The sequence below is a fragment of the Zeugodacus cucurbitae genome, chromosome 2 (assembly GCF_028554725.1).
Source record: "Zeugodacus cucurbitae isolate PBARC_wt_2022May chromosome 2, idZeuCucr1.2, whole genome shotgun sequence".
Lineage (NCBI taxonomy): Eukaryota > Metazoa > Arthropoda > Insecta > Diptera > Tephritidae > Zeugodacus > Zeugodacus cucurbitae.
Genome location: NC_071667.1, coordinates 64,922,685 through 64,941,837, shown reverse-complemented (window position 1 = coordinate 64,941,837; position 19,153 = coordinate 64,922,685). Strand labels below are relative to the sequence as shown.

General features: G+C 35.5%; 5 protein-coding genes across 7 annotated transcripts in view; 2 read left to right on the top strand and 3 right to left on the bottom strand.

Annotated features, from left to right (window-relative positions):
- The window catches only part of LOC105218430 (tRNA:m(4)X modification enzyme TRM13 homolog), a 793,174-nt gene that overhangs the window by 134,374 nt on the left and 639,647 nt on the right, over positions 1–19,153 (bottom strand). The window lies entirely within an intron of this gene.
- Positions 895–15,527, top strand: Srl_2 (uncharacterized protein DDB_G0290685). The gene is made up of 8 exons (XM_054225275.1): positions 895–1,027; positions 1,290–1,550; positions 7,773–7,886; positions 10,149–12,037; positions 12,112–12,433; positions 12,500–12,672; positions 13,952–14,407; positions 14,481–15,527. The coding sequence occupies exons 2-8, from the start codon at positions 1,490–1,492 to the stop codon at positions 14,904–14,906; spliced, it is 3,441 nt and encodes a 1,146-aa protein (XP_054081250.1). The 5' UTR covers positions 895–1,027; positions 1,290–1,489; the 3' UTR covers positions 14,907–15,527.
- On the bottom strand, positions 15,417–17,202 carry LOC105218425 (protein Abitram). The gene has a single exon (XM_011193993.3). The coding sequence runs from the start codon at positions 17,200–17,202 to the stop codon at positions 16,507–16,509; it is 696 nt and encodes a 231-aa protein (XP_011192295.2). The 3' UTR covers positions 15,417–16,506.
- On the bottom strand, positions 17,043–17,612 carry LOC105218424 (COX assembly mitochondrial protein 2 homolog). Its single transcript, XM_011193992.3, has 2 exons — positions 17,472–17,612; positions 17,043–17,401 (listed from the first exon to the last, which is right to left on the bottom strand). The coding sequence occupies exons 1-2, from the start codon at positions 17,550–17,552 to the stop codon at positions 17,249–17,251; spliced, it is 234 nt and encodes a 77-aa protein (XP_011192294.1). The 5' UTR covers positions 17,553–17,612; the 3' UTR covers positions 17,043–17,248.
- On the top strand, positions 17,885–19,064 carry LOC105218426 (protein BCCIP homolog). Its single transcript, XM_011193994.3, has 3 exons — positions 17,885–18,141; positions 18,201–18,327; positions 18,390–19,064. The coding sequence occupies exons 1-3, from the start codon at positions 18,016–18,018 to the stop codon at positions 19,028–19,030; spliced, it is 894 nt and encodes a 297-aa protein (XP_011192296.2). The 5' UTR covers positions 17,885–18,015; the 3' UTR covers positions 19,031–19,064.

The following is a 19,153-nucleotide window of genomic DNA, read 5'->3' as shown; positions in this document are numbered from 1 at the left end:
TCAAAATGAGATAGTCACAAATCACCAAAACAAACATTTCTATGGGATCCCTTAAACTATACATTTTAGCTACCGATATTGAAATTTCGAAAAATTATTTTTTTTTCAAAAAGATCTAATATCATCTACATTTCGTAAGACTCAAGTGTGTGCGCTACTGACAAAATTACTTGAATTATTTCGTAAACTTTCACGCTCACTCACCAGCCATCACAGCTGCACGGCGCTCTCTTCATCATACATACAAATACAACTGCAATAGACGACTTTCCCTACGATCGAGCGCTTTGCCATCGAAAAAGCATTACGTTGGCAATGCTCAGCCAACAACCGTAAGCGCTCAAAATGAGTTTCACTCAAAAATCACTGAAATTTTGTCAGTGAAATATTATGTGGACTTTCAATATGAAAATATCAAAAATTTTCGCGGTCACAAGGTAAAATTGTGAGATCTCCTTGCTATGTTACGAATTGGTTTTGGACCGGGAGAGATCGACCGACTCGTATACACGTACTCGTATTAAAAATATATATTTTTTCAGAATTAAGAACAATTTTTTGTTCACATTTATATATATATTTTTTTTGAAATATTTGTGGTGCATATGCAAAACGGTTGAACAGTAAATTGCAGAAACGCAGTCACTTGGCGAAACGCGAAGCAAAATATTTACAAAATATATATATATAGACAATATATATATAAATATAAAGCATACAACTATACTACAAGCAAATCAAATATATAGATATTAGCTGGCATTCGTTGGAAGGGACACAAAGGATTACCCAAGCAACGAATGTCCTGCTAAACGAAATAATATTCACAAATATTAATAAAAAATAAAAATATTAAAGAAATATAAAATAAATGAAAAATATATAGAAAAAGAACAACTGGTGTTAGTCGTGCGAGGAAAAAATATTTTTTTTTGCGAAACGAACTTTTTAAACGAAACCGAACGAACGACGTGTAACGGCAGCCAAACGCGCGGTTGCATGATTTCGAAACCATCTAGTGCTTTGTGTGCTGAACTGCAGAATTATTTTTATTTTAATTTTAATTTTATTTTTAATTTTTTTTTTAATTTTATTTTTAATTTTTTTTATTTTAATTTTATTTTTAATTTTTTTTATTTTTTAATTTATTTTTAATTATTTTGAATTTTATTTTTTATTTTTTTTTTTTAAATTTGATTTTAAAATTTTTTCTTACGGCGAGTTTCGGCCCACTAAATTCGATTAAAAATATTTTTGGTTTTTGTTTTTTTTTTCATTTTTTGTTGCAGTGCATTTCACGACGAAATATAAATTCAATTTTTATATGAATGCAGCATACGAGGGCGCAGTACATAATTATATTTGCAACCTAACATATTGATTTAGAAAATAAAATCTAAATTTATGAAGTGACTTAAGTACTAACGAAACACACACACACAGCTTGGAGAGGAGTTTTGAAACCAAAACAAGGAATTTACGACAAATCATGGGACGGTTTACATTTTTGGTCCTATGCGGACTGATACTGTCGGCCGTCTCATTTAATGGTAGGTGCAACAAAAATATACAGTTATGTGAGAAAAAAAATAAAAAAAAAATATATATACTAAGTGTGGTTATCATTGTTGTTGCATAAAGTTCAAGGACATTAAGGACATTGTGAAAATAGCAAAAAAGTATGCTAAAAGACATTACTACAAAAGTAATAAGAAATGTGTTAAATGTGACAAGGAAAAAGAAAAATAAAAAAATTAAATAAAAAAATTAATGAAAAAAAGCAAAAAAACTTTTCCACGTCAGTGTTGTGAAAATCATATGCCAAAATCGCTTGCGAATTATATAATATTTTTTGTAGGCAAAGGCCAACACACAAGATTTTGTCGCTGTCGCTGAAATTGTACGCCTTTAACGCGCAGCAAGCACCCTAGCTAAATGGCATAGCAACAAAAACAACAACAACAGCAACAGCAGCAAGCAGTGTCACCTCGTCGTCGTCCAACAGCGCCCGCGCCTAGCACCGTGCGCACACATACAAACGCAAATATTTTCTTCTGTGTTTGTTAGTGTGTATTTTTGTAGCCACCAAGCGACAGCAAAGGCTAAGCAAAAACAACAACAAACACAAAAAAAAACATAAGCTAAATGTGAGCTAAAAAAATTTGCTAGATGCTAGATGCTACAGCAGCAATCATAATAATATATAGCCGCGCAACAACCACCACAACAGCAACAACAACAACACCGAGTGAAAGTAGTCATAGCGATTTATTATGCAATTTTTTTGTTGTTGGCACTTTTAGTTGCTGGTGTGTTGGTGTTGTTGCTTTCATTTTTGAAAATTTGTAGAAAAATAATATTTTAAAAATATTTTCTTTTCGCTGTTTCGTGTTCGTTCTTCGCTGGTTCGCTGGTTTGCTTCGTGGCCGCTGAGTGTAACTGTTCGCGCGCTCGAGTGCAACTGATGTACGGCCCACAGATAAGGCTGCTATCTGTCGTGCTGTTGAGTTACTCGCATTCGCAGAGACGAGTCTGATGTTTTTGCGAAAAAGAATTCTAACAAAAACGAAAAAAGAAAAGAAAAAATCAAAAAGAAAGAATCTTAAAATTCAAATACTTTCACGTCGCTCGAGAAATGTTCGCTCAGCAGCAGCACAGCGTAGAAGAAGCGAAGAAAGATCGTTGAAGGCGACATTGGACGACACAGAGTGTGTGTGTGGTAGCAGCAACGGTTGCCTGCTGTGTCGGCGACTGTCCGCCACCGCTCTCCCCACTGCTTCATTTGCCGCTTTGGCTGGGCAGTAGGTGAGCTGCTGCTCTGATGAACGCCTCCAGCAAACACCGCACACCGCGTGCGACCAACCGCTATTTGTAATCATTTAATTTTAGCGATGGAGCGAAAAAGCAAAACAAATCATTGAAATCATAAGAAAGCATAGGTATATGAGTGACTAGATTTTGTTTGTGTGAATTTTAGAAACCAAGAATACGTGGCGCTTTCTTTCTAAATTTCTTAAAACAAAACATGGCAAATACGCTCATCAAAGACTCCGCGGCATTTTGCCAAAGAAATTAGTTTTTTTTTTAATGAAAATTACTTTCAGCCAAATTTACTTGGCTCCGAGTATTAAATGTTGGCAGTAAGAAAAAATATATACCATCTAAAACTGTCAACAAGCCGCTGACAGGAATGCAGCGTTATAAATAATACAAGGATTCAGAAAACGAATATTTTTAGAGGTCTAATGCTGATTTATAGCTGGCAATAGCAAACCTTCGAGCGTATTTATACCACGAAAAAACTGCATATAAACGCTTTCTTTATCTTATGTTATCCAACAAATATAAATTCCTAGAAATTGTTTTGTCAAAATAGAAATGGCCATAAGGATTTTTCCTGACATACCTAATTTATATGAATTATTTTTTTTAATATTTCGCGTTTCAAAAACTTTTAAAGATCATAAAATTGTATAGGAAAAGTGCATAATACTTTTTAATGTTAATATAATTAATATTATGAGATGCAATAAACATACAGCTGACCATACATCACAACTATCAGTTCAGGAGATTCAAGTTAGTGACTATAAATAAAATCAAATGCGAACTTCTAGGCAATCATACTGCTTTTTTGAAGTGAAGTTAATGAGAACCCGCCTAAATCTTACATGAAGTCCAAATACCAAACAGAAAAGAAGTCTCATAAAATATAGTTAGTACCAATATAGATGTGTTATCGATCACCATGGCGTATGAGTAACTTATAGTTCATGTAAAGCATACATATTTTTCTCATACTATGTGCTTCCGTTTATGAATATATATGTATTCTGGATTGATAGATGGTGATTGTCTAACAACATAAGTATACCAAATATATTTTAGTAAAATATTATTAAAACTATATACAGTGGAACTTCTCTAACTCGAATCACCATAATCCACAAAAAAACTGCGAGTTAGAGAAACTTCCAGTTATAGAATTTTCATTAAAACATACAATTTTCAAAAAAGCTGTAAAATATAGATTTTACACAGTTTTATTAATTTATTTCGTTTTTTATTGTATTTATTTTATGAACATATGTTAAAACTTGAATTCTGTAATTTTTTTTGTTACAGTTTGCTATTGTTTGGCTCTTAACGTTTGTATCCCCTGCCTTTGTTATAAGGTTTATGCAATTCATAAGTGTAATCTTTTTTGTTCGTCTCCATACGATATATGTATACCGACCTCGGTAGTAAAATTTTAAAATTTTTGTAATGCCCTGGCCGAAAAGTTCGATTTATGAAAGGAAATTTTTACGAAATTGGCTTTCTATTGCCAATTTAAGAATTCGAGTTATAAAGATCTTCGAATTATAGAAGTTCGAATTATAAAAGTTCCCTTGTATCCATATATTCACTGTTTGAAATGTTATCACTGTTATTAATTTGGACACTGCCTATCTTGGAAGTTGAATAAAATTCGTCTGAATTTTTAATCGGCAAGCATTAAAATCGGACAAAAAGTGTTGAACCGAAGGTGTCCAGGTTTTACTGTACATATTTATTACTTCCTTATAATGTTACTTTTATAATTATTAGATATTCTGTTAAGGCAGTAGTCTGCTTTACAGGCTTCAAAAAATCGATTTTTCTCTTTTGTTTTAAATCTCTTCCAAAACTATCCACGAATATGTCTTTAAAAATCCAGAGGCCAATTCGACATATTTTCGAAGCTTGAGCAGTTTTAGTGGCCGAGCGTCGAGCAGGTGCGAATGCTCAGGCAGACCTTTAAAGCGCGTTTTCTCGAGTTTTCGACGGTGCCGGCGATAGCAAAAATAATATATGTCCGATCGAAAAAAAACCAAAGTGATCTAGCTTCAGTATTAAATTATCTTCTATTTGAACTAAAAAAGTTGGACAAAAGTATTATTTAAACTACTTGTTTTGCAACTTAAAGTCAATTTTTTTTTCTTAAAAAAGTGAATTTTTTTTTTTAACCTTAGAAAAAATTTGGAATTTTATAACTTCTTCGGTATTTTTTCAGTTCATAAAGAAAAGAAGCTTATAAAAATTAAAAAAAAAAAAAATTGGTTCGACTGTTTCAGATGCATCGCACGACCTCCATCACCGGCACCGATTTACAAGTGCAGATTCCAGGCGCCAGAAAAATACTTACAACTTTGAAAAAATTTCAATATTTTTTAATACTAAATATTGTTTTTTTAAGCCTAAAATATAGTGCGCTATCGTTTTAAAATTCCGTTTATCGCAATCATTTCCTTCGTGTTTAAAAAAAATTGCTAAAAAAAACGCTTTTTTCGGCTTCTAAAGCAGACTACTGCCTTAACACTCAAAGCCATGAAAAATACATCACTTGTAAAACCTACATATTTATTTAGAGTCTTTAACGAAAATACGAAATATTTATTAAACAACATTCCACGCTTAGATTGCGTATATTTCAAAATACAGAAATATTATCTATAACGTAAATAAAGAGATAAAGGGTGTTTTTTTAGCCATGCGTTTTTCAAGTAGACATGTTATGACTAAGAATTTAGCTTTATTTAAAGATAAGAGTTTGAATCAAATAAATTCCAACCGATAGTCCAACTTTCGACCTTTTTGTACACCAATTGGTGCCATATGTCAGAAATAAACGTTGTTCCGGAGTAAGGTTTTGGTTGGATAAAAAAGTGTCTCCGTTCCAAACACAGGCCTATTTCATACGAAAGCAGTGTCAATATGGCTCATATATAGCTATGAAAACATGTTCTGTGATCACTTATAAGGGTATTAATAAAATATAAGAAAATATGAGAAATAAAATAAAAACTCTTATCAAAGCGAAAAAAACAAATAATGTCAATCTTCGTGACATTTTTACATGTTTCGAATGAAGTGGTCACTTAGTCACTTGGTGGATTAATTTCCTAATATTTTCGTAATATAAATAAAATTTTAAAGTTTACTCACCACAAAAAATACATGATCTATTCATTGTGAGTTTGTTTACAAAATATCCAGGGAAATCCGAGCACCTGTGAAATAATGTAGAAAAGTATAGAGGTGAGCCATATTGACTTAGAAATTTTCCTTAAATAAGAAATTGTTTAATATTTATTTAAAAAGAGATATTTTCCAAACCCTGCATTATTTAAAAGTAATTTTTCATGTCAAGCACACAAAAACGCACACACACAGCCACATTGAAACACTCATTAAAACGTCATATGCACAGTTTTTCACACATTTGTCAGTACTTTTCAAATTTCGAAAGCAAAGTAAAGCAAAAAAAAAAAACGAAACAAATTTCGCCTACTGAGCGCCGCGGCAGTGGGGTGCCACAATGATTTGCGCCTTGTGTATGAAACGCCCACACATGGCATAAGCGGAAACCTTGACCGGGTGATAAGTAAACTGACAAATATAGCAGAGCGAGACACACACACGCACACATACACAAATGTATGTAATTCAGAAATGTTTGTAATGAAAATATACATTTTCGTATGGCCAAAATGAATGCGGCGAACGCACACGCTCATAAACCCCGACAATAATCAATTAATTTAGTTGATAATTTGCTAGAAATGTAGCAAGCGAACATGTGTTTATCCCACGATGACCGTGAAAATGGCGCTGCCAAGCTGGAGAGTGTGAAAAGTGCCGACGGTGGCAGCGAAATTGACGACAGCGACGGCGCAGCGCGCAGTGATTGATGAACCACAGCCAGGAGATGTATGACGAAAATTAAAAAAAAAAAATTGTGACAGCTAAAAAACAATTGCAGGGAGCTTGTTTAATTAGAAAAAATACACACATTAAGCATACATATATGTATATATTTATATATCTGAGTGTGTGCTTGTAGTGTTACGTATGCGTTGGGTAGAAGAAAAGGCGTGCAAAGCGTGTAGAAAATGGGCAAAAAGCCAACACAGCTAAAACTGTTGAAGGTATTTCGAAAAATCCACACACACACACATACACAGTGTACATGTGTGTGTGTGCGTGTTTTTAAAAATAAAATTCTTATTATTAATCGCTAATAAAATAAATTAATGTCAAGTTTGCGTAACAAAAACGGCAGCACAACGACGAGCAGGCAGCGCCGTTGTCGACGCAAATATTTCATGTAAACGCGATGTAATTATGTTTATAAAAAACAACAACAATGCAACAACAATGATAATCATAAGCATAAATTGCTAACAAATACAAAGGTAGAAGCGCATTCGTTAGCGCTAATTAATTAATTGAGCCAAATGCAGCGCGGAAAAATGCACGAAAAAAAACATTAAATAATTACAACAAAATGCAAAATTAAAAAAAAAAAAAATTTTAATTAGAAAATTCAAAATAAAAAAAATTAAAATATTTCTCTTTCAAATTCAAATTAAAAAAAAAAATTATTAATAAAAGAAATTCAAATTCAAATTAAAAAAAATGTATTTAAAAAAAAAAATATTTAATAAAATAAATTCAAATTAAAAAAAATTTATTTAAAAAAAAATTATTTTATTATTTGAATTTATTTTACTAAATAATTTTTTTTTTTTAATAATAAATAATAAATTTGAATTCAAATTCAAATTAAAAAAAAAATTTATCAAAAAAAAAAATTATTTTATTTTTTTTAATTTGAATTTGAATTTATTTTATTTTTTTTTTTAATTTGAATTTGAAAGAAAAATATTTAAATTTTTTTTTTAATTATTTTATTTTTTTAATTAATTATTATTTTTATTTTAATTAATTTTTTTTATTTTAACTCTCAGGTGCCTTCGTCAATGGCGACGACTCCAATGTTGGACCGAGCGAAGCTCAATGCCGTCCCTATATTGAAAAGGCGATAAACGAACTGAAAACAGGTGAACCCAGCGATGGTATAGGTGAGTACATGTGTGCGTAGGTGTATGTGTGTGTGTGTGTGTTAATTAAAGTAATCATGAATGACCGTTGACAAGCACAATTGGCACACATATTGAAAGCTGTGAGGCCTTGAGTGCCGAACTGTTAATACTTTTCCAACGTTACAGACAACAGCTAGCGTTTGTTGTTGTTGTTGTTGTTGTATATATGTAAATAGTCGACCAGCTGTTAAATGTTGCGCTAGTATAACATTAGTTTGTGCAAGCAAAGTGCGCATTTGTCCTCCATGTCAGCTTTTACATACTGAAAAACCAAAAAAAAAATCACTTTTTCCATTTTTCCGAATTCATATAATGTACTATGCATTGTTGTTTTTGTAATTGTCATATTTTCAACTTGGCACACAACCAAAAGTACACTTAAGCACCGCAAGTAATACATTTAAAAATACATAAAAATATAATTTAACATTTCACAAATTACCGTAATATTCGTCCATTTGTAGCGTTGAGCTCTAACTCTCTACGTACTTATTCATATGTATGTATGTCCATATGTCTGTGTGCATGAGTGATCTTTAAGTCTTTCCAAATGCCATTTGTCGGCCATAAAACTTGTCAAACACGTCCATATTCATGTATTGGCTAATAATTTAAGACAATTGAATGAAATGTCGACCTGGCACGAAAGTGGAAGTGTACTTTACGGTACATACACTTAGATACCTGCATACATAAATAGATGTGAAATTATTTATGAAAAACTGTTCGCATTTCACTTCAGCGAAGAGTCTCCGATTACTATGTTAACTTGTCATGCAGCCGGTGCGTGAAATTCAAGGCACCAAACATCTAATTTCTATAGATTCCGATATCCACTTGGCACAACAAAACAGTTTTTAGCTGAGAGTTCATGAATATTCCAACATAGCATCAGCATTTTGCAACTAATAACAATTAAATAGGTTAGAGTCATTTAAATAAGATGCCCTGGGTTATAGATATACTAAAAGTAAGTGAAAATACTCGTCAGTTGAAATAATCTATCGAGAGCCTATCACCGCTTCGATTGATAATTGAACCCACGAATCTCTAAATGGTAGTCACGTGCTTAACCTGCTAGTCGGCTTCCATCTAGAGGTAAAAAATCCGACCCTTTCTTTAGACACCAACTGTAGGAAGGGCTCATTGAGCTCCACAACTTATTAATGCTGTGCTTAGACCTTATACCAAGGCTTCCTATACAGCTCTGGAGGAAAGTTGATACCTTCTCATCGTGCTTCAACAAAACTGACAACAAACTGTGTTCAAATCTAACGATTTAAAATCCAGACACTAGTTGCCGTCTAGTGATTGAAACTCTTACGTTCACTGAGATTTACATTGCAACTGATACATCTTTACCGTTATATGAGCTTTGAAATCTAGGCTAGTTAATATCATACTAGAATGTTTTTAAACCATTAATATATATATGAGAGTACAAGATTTTTAAAAGCAGTCGTCTATCGACGAAGCGATTTCGAATACTTCGGCAATTTTATTCTTCTGTTGTAAGATAAATTGAGATTGTATTTCATTGCATTGGACCAAAATATATATATTAGACTTTACAGACCAAGATAAATATCCTCAATCCTTTTGCTTTGCACCTTTCAAGCTTCATAGCGAGAAACTCAAAATTCGCCTTCACTAACATTGCAGTTCATGAATTATCCTGATAACACCGAACAAATCCTAGTTTCAAGAAACCTAAACTTTAAGCGAATATTAGTCATATAAATATTATCATACAGATTCACGAAAATTAGTTAAAACATAATCCAACCTCTGCTTTGATTTAAGTTCTTTCAAACCTTCAACAATTTCGTTACTCTCGCTGTAATTCTTCGCTTAGTCTTTAGATTATTTTATAATTTCAATTGACAAAACATAATATTTTCAAAATATTTTGTTGAATTTTCCCTTGATTTGAACGTAATAAACCAAATCAAGGTTCTTCGGAACATTTGTGCAAGCACCTTGACCAAATATGGTATTCTGAGGAGATGTTATTAATTCTACTTTTTTACAAAAGTAAGAAATCTCAATATCCTTAATGTATATACAAGTTTTCTTAGACAATGAGACTTTGTTATGCAAGATTCTTAAAGAACTTGATAAAAATATACTAGTATTTGAGTGCAATGCATGTCACGAGCCTCAAACAGTTTGCTTTGAAGAACAATTTAATTACGATTTATTAATAAACCTAATCTTCTTCACATTTTTCCAACACAACAGAGGCAGGTGATGTCCCTAGCGCCGAAGCTATATCCGCCGAAGTCTCAACGAACAATGAACCCGATCAGCAAGACGACAATGGAATCGATTCAGGTGAAATGCAATCCGATCAACCGGTTGGCGATGAAAAAGAGACTGTCGAAATAACCGATGCCGAATCCGTGGAAGAAGGTGAAAAACCTGTCGATACCGATGGTGATGGCATACGCAATGAAGATGATACCGATATCGATGGTGATAATAAACCAAATGAACAAGATGAAGATATGGATGGTGATGGTATTTTAAATGAGGAGGATGATGATATCGATGGTGATGTTATACCAAATGAGAGTGATCCCGATATCGATGGTGATGGTGTATTGAATGTTGACGATCGCGATATCGATGGTGATGGCGTACCAAATGTGATCGATCATGATCTTGACGGTGATGGTGTGCCGAATATTGTCGATAAGGATATTGATGGCGATGGTGTGAGCAATGCCAACGATAATGATCTAGATGGTGATGGCATACCCAATGATGAAGATGATGACATTGACGGTGATGGCATACCGAATGATCAGGATGATGATATCGATGGTGACGGCATACCCAACGATCAAGACGATGATATCGATGGTGATGGTATACCAAATAGCCAAGATGATGATATAGATGGTGATGGCATACCGAATGACCAGGATAATGATATCGATGGTGATGGCATACCCAACGATCAAGACGATGATATCGATGGTGACGGTATACCTAATAGTCAAGATGATGATATCGATGGCGATGGCATACCAAATGATCAGGACGATGACATCGATGGTGATGGCATTCCCAATAATGAGGATGAAGATATCGACGGCGATGGTATACCGAATGAAAAGGATAATGACATCGATGGCGATGGCATACCAAATGAAGAGGATACTGATATCGATGGCGATGGCATACCAAATGAAGAGGATACTGATATCGATGGCGATGGCATACCGAATGATGAAGATGACGATCTGGATGGCGATGGCATACCAAATAAGGATGATGATGACATCGATGGAGATGGTGTATCGAATGAAGATGATGCGGACATTGATGGTGATGGCGTGCCAAATGAGAGTGATGAAGATATTGATGGCGATGGCATTAAAAATGAACAAGACGATGATATTGATGGCGACGGTGTGGCTAACGAACTGGACAATGACATCGATGGTGATGGTGAACCCAACGAGGCGGATAAAGACATTGACGGCGATGGCGTGCTCAATCACGACGATGTCGACATCGATGGAGATGGCATACCGAATGAACATGACCACGATGTTGATGGAGATGGCATGCCCAATGAGGAGGAACCCAAGAGTTTGGATATTGATGGTGATGGTATTCCCAATGATGATGACAGCGACATTGATGGTGACCTTAAGCCAAATGAAGTAGACGACGATATGGACGGTGATGGCATACTAAACGTACATGACCGTGACGTCGATGGTGACGGTGTGCCCAATATTCATGATGAGGATAGCCTCGAAGCGGAAGAATTGGCGTCCCGTCAAAAACGCGATGTTGGCGCTGAACCAGTCTCCGTTGAAGCTGGTGAGGAGCAAGAAGAGCCTAGCCAAGAGAAGCCTGGCGATATTGACGGCGATGGCATACCAGATCACGAAGATGATGACAAAGACGGTGACGGCGTACCCGATCATAAGGACGACGACATCGATGGCGATGGCATACCAAATGAACAGGATACGGACAGAGATGGCGATGGTATACCCAATGAACACGATGATGACGATGGTGAAGAGCATGAGGAAAAGGAAGATGATTCCAAACCAGAAGATGAAACCAAAACAGAAGATGACACCAAACCCGAAGATGAATTGTTGTGGGTAAGTGAGAAGGAAGTTTTGTGCTTTAATTGAAGGGCATGACAGCAAGGTTTTCAACTTTTTTCTCTTTTTAGGAGGGCGAAATACCCGCTCAGCTCCGCAGCCGTGATCACATTACCGAGCTGCTGCAATTGAATGCCGAATTCAACGCACGCGAGAAGGCTGTGGACAATGTGGCCGAGATCATTTTGCGCGACATTAAGCGCATCTACGAGAGCGCCATCAAGCCACTGGAAACCCTCTACAAATACCGTGACTTGAGCAATCGCCACTTCAGTGATCCGGAAATTTTCTCGAAGCCATTGGTATTGTTTATGGGACCATGGTCGGGTGGTAAATCGACCATCATAAACTACCTAACTGGCAATGAATATACACCAAACTCATTGAGATCAGGTAACTTTTTTCTAAAAATATATTTCTTAATAATGGTATAACTTCAATATCACTCTCGGTTTGTAGGCGCGGAACCTTCACCTGCCTACTTCAACATCCTGACTTGGGGCAATGAGACTGAGGTGCTGGACGGCACACAGCTTGCCGCTGACTACACCTTCTCTGGCTTGCAGAAATTCGGTGAAGGCTTAGAAGAACGTCTACGTGGGCTGAAAATGCCAAACAAATTGTTGGAAAAGGTGAGTGTGTGGCATGGCGTTGCGCCTGAGAGGCGTCATTAGCAGTCTACAGTGTGTGTGTGTGGTGACGTCAATGTCATAGAAAATATTTAAATATAAATAATATACTTTATGTCGACCTCGAAATGGTCTTAACTGTTAGTGTATGCGCAACAAAAGTGTGGAGAAATTTACAACAAAAACTAAGAAAGAAGAAGCGCAACAACAAATTATAGATACAAAGATAAAAACACCAACAAAGTCATTGACGTTGTAATAGTGGCTGTTGAGTGGTCACTTGTTGTTATTGCTTGATCTCCTTGCTTTTTGTTTATGAGATACAATTATTTTTAGAAATATTTTTAGAGAGAAAAATACTAAACATTCATATATACTACACATAAACAAATTAATGTAATTGCATATCATGTGCAATGTGTACAGAATACCGCCCACTGTATTAGAAAGTGTAAATGCTCAACACTCAACGCTCACTCAAAGCACTAAATGCACTCAATTATGACTGAGATACATATAAGCCTGAAGAGAGATGCGATCTTCAATTGAGAGATACATACACTCGAAATTAGTTTCCTTTTCACTCAAAAGATTTGAGTTTTTACTCAATAATTGAGTACAAATGAGCATCAACTCTTACAAATTATATTGACCCAATCATTTGAGTGCATTAGACATTTATTGCATTTAAAGAGTTCTCAGCATATTTGGCGATCTATTTTGAGAATGTAAACAAATGAAACAAAGTCACGCTGCATTTATATTCCGTAGCCGATCGCGCAGATACACTTTCAAATAAATATTTAACGTTTGTTGTGTAAGTATTGGAATGCCCAGATATTCTTGTAGTACGCCACGAAAGATCACGAAAACTCAACTCCATATCAGGAAGGGAAAATATTATCTTAAATATATAAGCTCGGACCTTGTGATTCGCACCTTCTGATCTACTTCGAGACCGCTTTGGAGAAATATTACCAGGAAACTGACCGAATTATAAATACTGCTATCTCGGAACTTAGCAATCTTTTTTACTAAACAAGATCTCGGAACTTGTCAATATTTTTGACTAAACAAGATCTTACTAGCTTCATTTCCGTCACTAGGATAATATTATATTTTATTTAACCGTCTATCAATATCATCTAAGTAACAATGACCATCCCTTAGGTAAAGCTCTCTACAAGAGTGTTACGATGTCTTCAACTCAATATCAGCTGATACCATAATATTATTCCCAGCACGGTTTCCATGCTAAAGTACACAAAATCTTTTGTTTCAGGTCAACATCGTTGAGATTCCCGGCATTTTGGAAGTACGCAAACAGGTCTCTCGTCTTTTCCCCTTCAACGATGCTTGTCAGTGGTTTATCGATCGTGCCGATATCATATTCCTCGTCTACGATCCGGCCAAACTTGATGTTGGCCCCGAGACCGAGGCTATATTGGATCAACTTAAGGGCAGAGAATATCAAACGCGCATTATCTTGAACAAAGCTGATACCGTGAAACCCGAAGAGCTTTTGCGCGTACAGAGCGCACTCATTTGGAATATCTCGCCGCTAATGTCCTCCGCACAGCCGCCTTTGGTGTATACATCATCGTTGTGGTCGCATCCCTATCAAGAGGGTGCACCGGCACGTCTGCTGTTGGCGCAGGAGCGCGCGTTCTTGCGCGATTTACGCACTGCTGTCGACAAGAGGATCGAACATAAGATTGCCAGTGCGCGTCGTTTCGCTGTAAGTATTCAAATGAGGACCAAAATTTTCATGAATTTTTACGTCGAACAAAACTTTCCTGCTTTCATTTTAGGTGCGCGTCCGCAATCATGCCAAAATGGTGGATTGCTACCTCAATACCTACTACAACCACAAGACCCTCTTCGGCAATAAGAAACGCATCGCCGATGAAATTATCAACCACCCACAGAACTATCATATCTACGAGGGCCTCTCAACACTGACCAACATTTCGCGCTACGATTTGCCAGACCCCGAAGTCTATCGCGACTTCTTTCGCCTTAATCCGCTTTACGAGTTCAAGAAACTGTCCGAGACCTGCACGTACTTCCGTGGTTGCCCGATTACTAAGCTGGATGTAGCGATCGCTTATGATCTGCCCGAATTGGCTGGTAAATATAAGAAGATGGCCGAATCGGCGCTCGCCAACATTGAGAGCAAAGGAGCTGCGGATGCTGAACCGGTAGGAAAAGACTCTGGCAAGAGCACGAAAAGTTGAGCTACTCAAACCAAAAACTGCACTGAAAGTTGTCCAAAAATAATGCACACAAAATAAATCAAGCAAGATCTACAAGCACTGGACAAATGCAGAATAAGACAGCTACACACAAACCAAACATACGTGCTTATGTAAACGAGTAAATAGAGATTTGGGCGAAAAGAAACCACGTCCAAAACAAATAAAAGAGATACATTTTAATTGAAAAAGAAAAAAAAAACAAAAAACATTAATTGCCGAAATTGAACAAAATTGCCGACTAAGAGAGAGAGACATTAGTTATAATTTATAAACAAACAAAACAGTGAGAGAGAGTGAGCGATCCAACAGCGAAACAATCAAATTTGCTGAAACTATACAACTTAACGAGACAAAACCAAATAATAAAAGTAAAAAAGAATATAAAAAAACTGTCAATCGAAATTCCTTAAATATAATAACACCATAAAAACATACTTAAGGAAAAGAGAGAGAGAGAGACAACACACACACACACGTACATTTACTTACTAACTAATTTAACGAGTGGGAGGGACGAGACAAAAGGGATAATAGCAAAATCTTATAAAGTCCATATGCGCTCGAGCATTGGCCATAAATAAGCATTAAAGAGGGAGAGATGACTAAAATAACAGTAAACAAAAATTAAACCGCTAACACTAAATTTAAAACTTCTAACCAGCAAACTTTGCCCGAATTCGAACCCGTCTAAATTTGAATAACCGCATTAACGCAGCTTTAACTTTTCGCTTACAAAAACAACTAAAAAACCTTTGCACAACCATTGAAGGCATTTATTTTCTGAAATTATTTGTTTAATTGTTCTGTAATAATTGTGCACAATCATAATTTCGTACAGCACCTCCACACAGTGTGTCCCACTATGTACTACAGTAATATGTTTTTCGTTTTTTTTGCTACCATTGAGAGAGCTTTAAATATAAGTTTGCGTGTTAAAACAAAAAAAAAATTAAAATAAAAATTAATAAATTTAATTAAAAACAACTTACATATAATTTTAACTACTATCACTGCACTGCACCAAAGGCATTGTGAATTTAGACCCTGTCATAGTTAATAAGTTTTATTTTTTTATTTGAATGAGAGAAGATGTAAAAAATTAATGGAAAAATGCAATAAAAAGAGTAAAACAAACGGTGAAGACGTTGCATGATTTTTTATAAAAAACAAAATAAATAAAACTCAAATCAAATTGTAAGCATTACATCGACAAATTAATGTAAAAATGATTTAGCAAATCTATAACAGCTGAATTATCGGTGAGCTTACATTTAAATGTAATGTTGGACATAATGAGAGACTCTGAATTGTAACAACAAATAAAAACACAACTTAGAAAAAACCAAATTGTGAGTTTTGTATCAATTTATGGTCAAGGAAAATTATAAAAGCAGCAAAACGAATTACTATTTGTGTTGAAAGAAGCTCCGGACCGCTTGCGAACCTAGTACCAAGTAACATTTATCAGCAAAAAGCATAACTTGCAATCAATAGCAATATCAAAGTAGCACGTAAATTTAGAATATTTATTTAAATATTAACTAATGTAAACAAAACACATATTGAAACCGCACTATGATCAATCTGCATGTTGCGCATCCACTGGTGCAGATTCTTGCTCCCCCTCCGCAACCTTGTTCACAGTTTTGGCAGCGTTGCTTACATTTTCCAACTTCTGCGCAGCATTCTTTTTTATGGCAGCCCACTTTTCATTGTATTGTGCTTGTGTTAGTAGACTGCGCTTGATATTTTCGCAATCTTCAGGTTTTGGTAATACAATCGCCACATAGCCTTCACCTTCGGCGGCAGTTTCCAAACGTTTTGGTTCTTCCACCCAAGCTGTATTCACTTCCACCAATTTACTTTGTACACAACTGGGTATTTTATAGGCTTTATTTTGCTCGGTGGTTAATATGGCTAGCGTCGAGTCGTGTTGTAGCACCATACCGCCTTTCTTGCCCTTGCCTTTAACTGTATTTTTACTGCGATCTGTATTGCCAATATCAAAGGTGAATGACTTGATGCCGTCTTTTATTGCGGGATGCTCGGGAGCCAAACAAATTAAACAAACACGATTGGAGTGGAACAGCACTTGGTAGGGTGCCGGTTCAGGACTTTCTTTAATGTAATAATAACGTGTGAAGAAACGATCCACTACGCTGGGATAATTCTCAACCCATTCCTCTGTTATTGATGGTACTTCTATGCCAGCAATGACTTCTTGCGCATGGTTATAGTAGTATGGGGCAAGTGGATCTTCCGGCTCGGTAAGCATGGTGTTTTTTTTGTAGGTATGTAGTTGTATTAAAAGATGAGAATGCTTATGAGGATATCAAACGCTCCCTTACGCGAGCTTGTCGTTCCGCCGCTTTGACGCGGTTGGCTGCAGCACGTGCTTGACGTTCACGTTTTAAACAACTCACCAATTGGTTGTCAATATCGTTGCAGACGCCAAGAAATTTAGCAAACTTATTCTGAAAATGAATTACCCAATTATGTAAGCTGTAACCAATTTGAATATCCAGTTTGGACGTATTTGATTACCTCAATATGACAATTATTTAGTTGTTCAATCAAACTATTGCACTCCGATGTATGCAGATGTGGAGATAGATCAGTATGCATAGTTTTTGCTAGGATTCAAAAACAAAACACAAATTGAACTTTTTCTCTGTTGGTTGATGAAATGAAATGTCAATAATTTTTTTCTTTAGAGCTGCCAATAGCTATTGGCGGAAAAGTCAATGATAAAATGCTTAAAAGAATCCGGCTTAAAAGTAGAAATATTTAATGATTTATTTAGAAAAAAATCATACAAATTATTACTTTTTGAATTGAAAAGAAAAACATATACTTTGTTGCGTATAAGTCTTGATATTTAAAAAAAAATACGTATTTTTTATAAAAAAGAACTATATAATGCAACACTGCGGGTTTGGCTGTGTTCACTGTTCCATCATGGAAGCAACACGTGCAGGCAAATCAGCTGTTCTAGATTTAAAGAAGCAGATTCAATCTAAACAAATTAATTGATTAATTGTAATATTTTCTACTAATTATTAATTTTAAAACATAAATTCGATTCATAATGTCGGCGAACAAAAAGAAGAACCTGAATGCTATGGAAGAAGACCCAGTTGCCGATGACTCGGACAGTTCAAGTGAGGAGGATGATGATGATGAGCCACATCCTGACGCTTATACCGGCAATGAGGTTTGTAGAAGGAAACAATAAAAAACAAACAACAATTCAAAAACACGTTTACATTTCAGGAAGTGGAAATTGATTTTGAAGGTCGTGCGCCTACTGATCCTGATTGCCATGGAATTTCACAACTTCTACAGCGCGTGTTTTTGCGTGCGCCAGTTAACACAATGCAAATGGCAGATATGATAATTGGTAATTTGTATTTTAAATTGACATATTACTTAATTTAAAACATGTTTTATTACCCATTTAAGCACAAAATTATGTCGGCAGTGTTATATGCCAATGTGAACCAGATGGTGCTGAGAGTGACATGGACGATGATATGGTTGAGGAAGGCACAATATTTGGTATTACAACCGTTATTAATATGACAGCCAAAAAGGACATTGGTTGTATAGAGCAATTGCGTGGATATATAATACAACGCGCTGAAAAGCATGCGACAGATTCAGTATTGACACACCTACGAGATGTGCTGGGAAATGATGGACGACCAGTAGGATTTCTTATCAATGAACGTTTCATAAATATACCAGCACAGATATCCGTACCGTTGCTGGAGAATTTACATAAAGAAGTGCTAGTGGCTAAACAGAAGGGCATGCAATTTAACTTTAGTTACTTTGTAATGATTATCAAGTTGTATCGCAAAGAACCACGCAAAGGAAAGCCTGCTGAAGATACGTATACGAATGCTGAAGAAGAAGTGATATGTTCAAAGGCTGTAAATTCCTTTGAGTATTCCGTGGCAGACGAGTGCGATGCAGGCATGAGTGGAGATTGGTTAGAAGGTGACGCGACATTAACACCCTATCGCAAAATTATTTTACTTGACGCAAAGGAGCTACCACATTTAATTGACGATATTAGAAATTATATCAATGGAGTGTAAATATTATAATAAAAAGTTATATATGTACATAATATACGTTGTGTTGTTTTATTTAATTACTTTAATGAAGGAAAAAAAACAAAAGGGGGAAAATTTTTGCAAAGGTGGCACACTGTTTACAAC